This window comes from Teleopsis dalmanni, chromosome X (assembly GCF_002237135.1).
Source record: "Teleopsis dalmanni isolate 2A chromosome X, ASM223713v2, whole genome shotgun sequence".
Lineage (NCBI taxonomy): Eukaryota > Metazoa > Arthropoda > Insecta > Diptera > Diopsidae > Teleopsis > Teleopsis dalmanni.
The window spans coordinates 25,699,002-25,702,601 of record NC_051848.1 but is presented as its reverse complement, the minus strand read 5'-3'; the positions used below and the strand labels follow the sequence as shown (position 1 = coordinate 25,702,601).

At 25.5% G+C, this 3,600-nt stretch overlaps 1 protein-coding gene across 1 annotated transcript; it reads left to right on the top strand.

Moving 5' to 3' along the window:
• Positions 1-445: 445 nt before the first annotated feature.
• On the top strand, positions 446-3,215 carry LOC119661867 (ubiquitin-conjugating enzyme E2 H-like). The gene is made up of 3 exons (XM_038071371.1): positions 446-515; positions 2,333-3,077; positions 3,181-3,215. The coding sequence occupies exon 2, from the start codon at positions 2,365-2,367 to the stop codon at positions 3,025-3,027; it is 663 nt and encodes a 220-aa protein (XP_037927299.1). The 5' UTR covers positions 446-515; positions 2,333-2,364; the 3' UTR covers positions 3,028-3,077; positions 3,181-3,215.
• The last annotated feature ends 385 nt before the right edge of the window (positions 3,216-3,600 follow it).

Here is a 3,600-nt window from a genome sequence, read left to right as displayed (position 1 = left end):
TGATAGCAATTAAATTATACAGCAACCTCCTTCCAAGCTTGTTAATCTAAGTACCTAATTTCAATAAACCCTCAAATCACACAATAGCTTCAAATTTCTACCAATTTGGCCATTCCAAAAACTTTAATTGTTCCAAATACAAGACACTGCATATTAAATTCCCATTCCGATGGATTTCATATGTACCAATTCTTTGCTTAGGTTATCAGTCAATTCTTTTAAAGTTCGATCCTCTCGACTGTTTTACTGGCTCTTTGAGGCGTAACGGACGATGCGTAGATTAAAAATCTATAGGACACACTATTGTGAATTGTAAATAAGTTCAGAAAATTAGATACATTTGAATATAATAAGAAGTTGGCAATTCTCTTTCTTTTCGGATCGGGTTAATTTAACAGGCACTTCAATTGCTAAAGATGTTAGAAAATGTAAATCAGTCTGTGGTCTTAGCTCACGTGCGTAAGTTGACTTTGAGGTAATAAGTGAAAATATTATCTTTTCTTGACCAATTTTTTGTAAGTAAATTGAAATTAAGTTTCTTGATTTATAGACCAAAAATTAAAAAAGATTTATTTAAAAAATACGTTTTCTCCAAAAATTAATTATTATAAATGAATAAATTAATAACACACATTTTTAATGTATTTTAAAAGTGTATATAATTTGAATTTTTTTTTATTCAATTATTGCAATTAAAAACATTAAATTCATATATAATATATATCATATAAGTAAGAGTGCATATATATATATATACATTTTTGAATATATTTATGATTAAATATATATTTGTGAAATAATAATTTTTCAATTTTATTAAAATAATTTTGAGTGTTTTAAGCAATTTTTTTTTAACAACAATTTAAGTGAAATTAAAGTTTAAATATATATATTAAAATTCAGCTAAACTGGCGTTCAAATGTATTCGCATTCTTTTAGAATGAATTTGTACTTAAGAATTTCTAAATAAATAAATTAAATAAAAATAGATAAAAATTAATGAAAATAAAACAATTAAAAATTAAAAAATTTTTGAAGTTAAAATTTATTTAATTCCTTGATCATATCCTCGTGTTAATAGTTCAGTATGAATAATTAATATGTAAAAATGAAGAGACATATATAAATTTAAAAAATAAAGGATATAATTTTTATATTAATAAATAAATAGAAATTAAAAATATATTAAAAAGATATGAAGATATAAAAAAAATTAAATAATACACAAAATATTATTTTATTTTTATTATTTTGTTATATGTCCTTATATCTTTTTGTCATACATTTAATTTCTATTAATTTTATTTTAAATTATTTATAATAAATATATCTAGTTCTATAGACAAGTTCTATTTCTTCTATCAAAAAATGTAGAGAGCATTGTAAATGTTTTATTTAGATACTTTGTTCTACGTTTTTCAATTGGATTGGAGCAGGCAAAACCCAATAAGGCGTTATAGGTACTCTTAAATGATTAATCCCAAGTAAGGTTGAGAAACGTTTTCCAGGTTAAGTATCAAGTTTACACCTTTCGATTGAAATTTGAATTGCGAAATACGAGGCAGTTAGTTCAGCATTACTCAACTGTATGCAAAGTTTCTCGGAAATATATTTGATATTTGAAATTGTTCTCCTAATATGCAACAGTATATGCGTAAGTATTTGTTATTTAAATGTTGCTAGATAGATATAAATTTAGATTAACCATTGTTTTTTATGAGAAACACTTTAGCTTAATAGCTTATATGATTGTTAAAAACAGAACTGAAGGATTGATTCCATGCCAAAATTCAGTTCGCACTACAAACTGAAATGTTAAGTATAGTTATATGTGTAAGCTTAGATAGTTTCGTTCCTTGATACTCGATACATATCAATGACTGAAACTATAGCAATTATTGGATATTTCCATTTAAAGTTTGTTTTAAAAATACGGATTGATACAGTTGTGCTTAGGTCAGTTAATGAAAAGAATTTATATGAAAACAGACAAAAATGGAGTGTTATTTGTATCTAATAAACCATATTTTGTATGGTTTGGTTTTGTACGTATTTTTTTTATGAGAAATAATGCTTACAAATACACAAACAAAATTATATATGAATAAAAATGTTATTACTAGGAATTCAATCTGAGTTCGCAAAATATGGATAAGATTTGATCATATCTAAATAAGCAAACTCTCAATTTTTGTCACTATTGAACTTGGTTGACGCAATTCTTTTTGGCGTAGAGTTAAGTAAACAATAATGCTAATGAAATTAATTTCTTTTAAAATCAGTTAATTATTAAGTAATTTTATTAAATTATTATATATTTTTGTATGAATAGTATTTTTTTAGGGTGATTTTGGACTTGGAACAATGGCAAGCGAACGACGTAAGGCTTTGGATGTTAAGAAACTTATTGAGGGCGAGTTTGAAGTTAAATTTATTGAAGGCTATAATTTATTTCATGTTAAATTTTATGGTCCTGATGATACTCTGTATAAAAATGGTGTTTGGAAAATTCAAGTTCAATTGCCTGCGAATTATCCACGTAACCCACCAGCAATAAATTTTTTGAATCGCATTTATCATCCAAATATTGATGCATTATTTGGAACAATATGTTTGGATCTGTTGAATGAACATTGGTGTGCCAAATATAATTTGAATAATGTCTTTGATCATTTTTTGCCATCTCTTCTACTTCAACCAAATCCTACCGACGCACTTAATAAGAAAGCAGCTGATTTATATCTTCACCAACCGGAGAACTATTTGAAAAGAGTGGCTAGTTATATTGATCTTTACGCCACTGAAGAGATATTAAGCAAATTCGTTCCAAAGGAGCCTACTGAAAGTGATATCAGTGATGACGAAGGGCCATTGGAAGGTTATCCTGAGAAGTCAGAAACTGATGGAAATGATGAGAATGCTGTGAAAAACTTTCCTGAAACACTTGAAACAATAAAGGCAATATGTATGGAAATTGAGCAAAGTACTAGTAAGGCTAGTTCTGATGTTAATTGCGATCAGAAATAGTAGCAAAGAGATTCTGAAAAATGTGTTAGTTAAATCAAATTCCAAATCAGGTTAGTTGATTCTTATTATTTTATATTTTCTATATAAAATTTAAAGTTTCTTTTTTTCTATGTCGTCACCAACAATGCTTTCGTTTACCTATGGCGTTCTCAGAAATACGAATATTATTTAAAATCTTAAATACTTCTAATATTTCAAAAGATAAATCATTTCAACTTTATTTGAAAATTTATACTTACTATGAGTGCATATACCATATATGTATACTATGAAGCTTTTATTACCTATATTAAATATATATCTTGAATACACTTAAGCGAAAGTATATGCTATATATATTGTATGTATATGTATTGCTATATATATTTCAAAAAATTGAAGTACTTACGATTATTGATTATATGTATAAGAATGTTTTTGTGATGTCCTTCTCTGAAACTATTCATATAAGAACTTATATACATGATATGCAAATATATTAAATAAAACATTTAAGAAAAATATGGAAAAACTTTTCTAGTTTATATTTTTTAATATATCTTTAATGTTTTTTTGAAATTGTTAATATGAAAT

Bases quoted from the DNA above. Each gene is read 5' to 3' on its own strand.
- LOC119661867 (XM_038071371.1), top strand. From the start codon at position 2,365: ATGGCAAGCGAACGACGTAAGGCTTTGGATGTTAAGAAACTTATTGAG.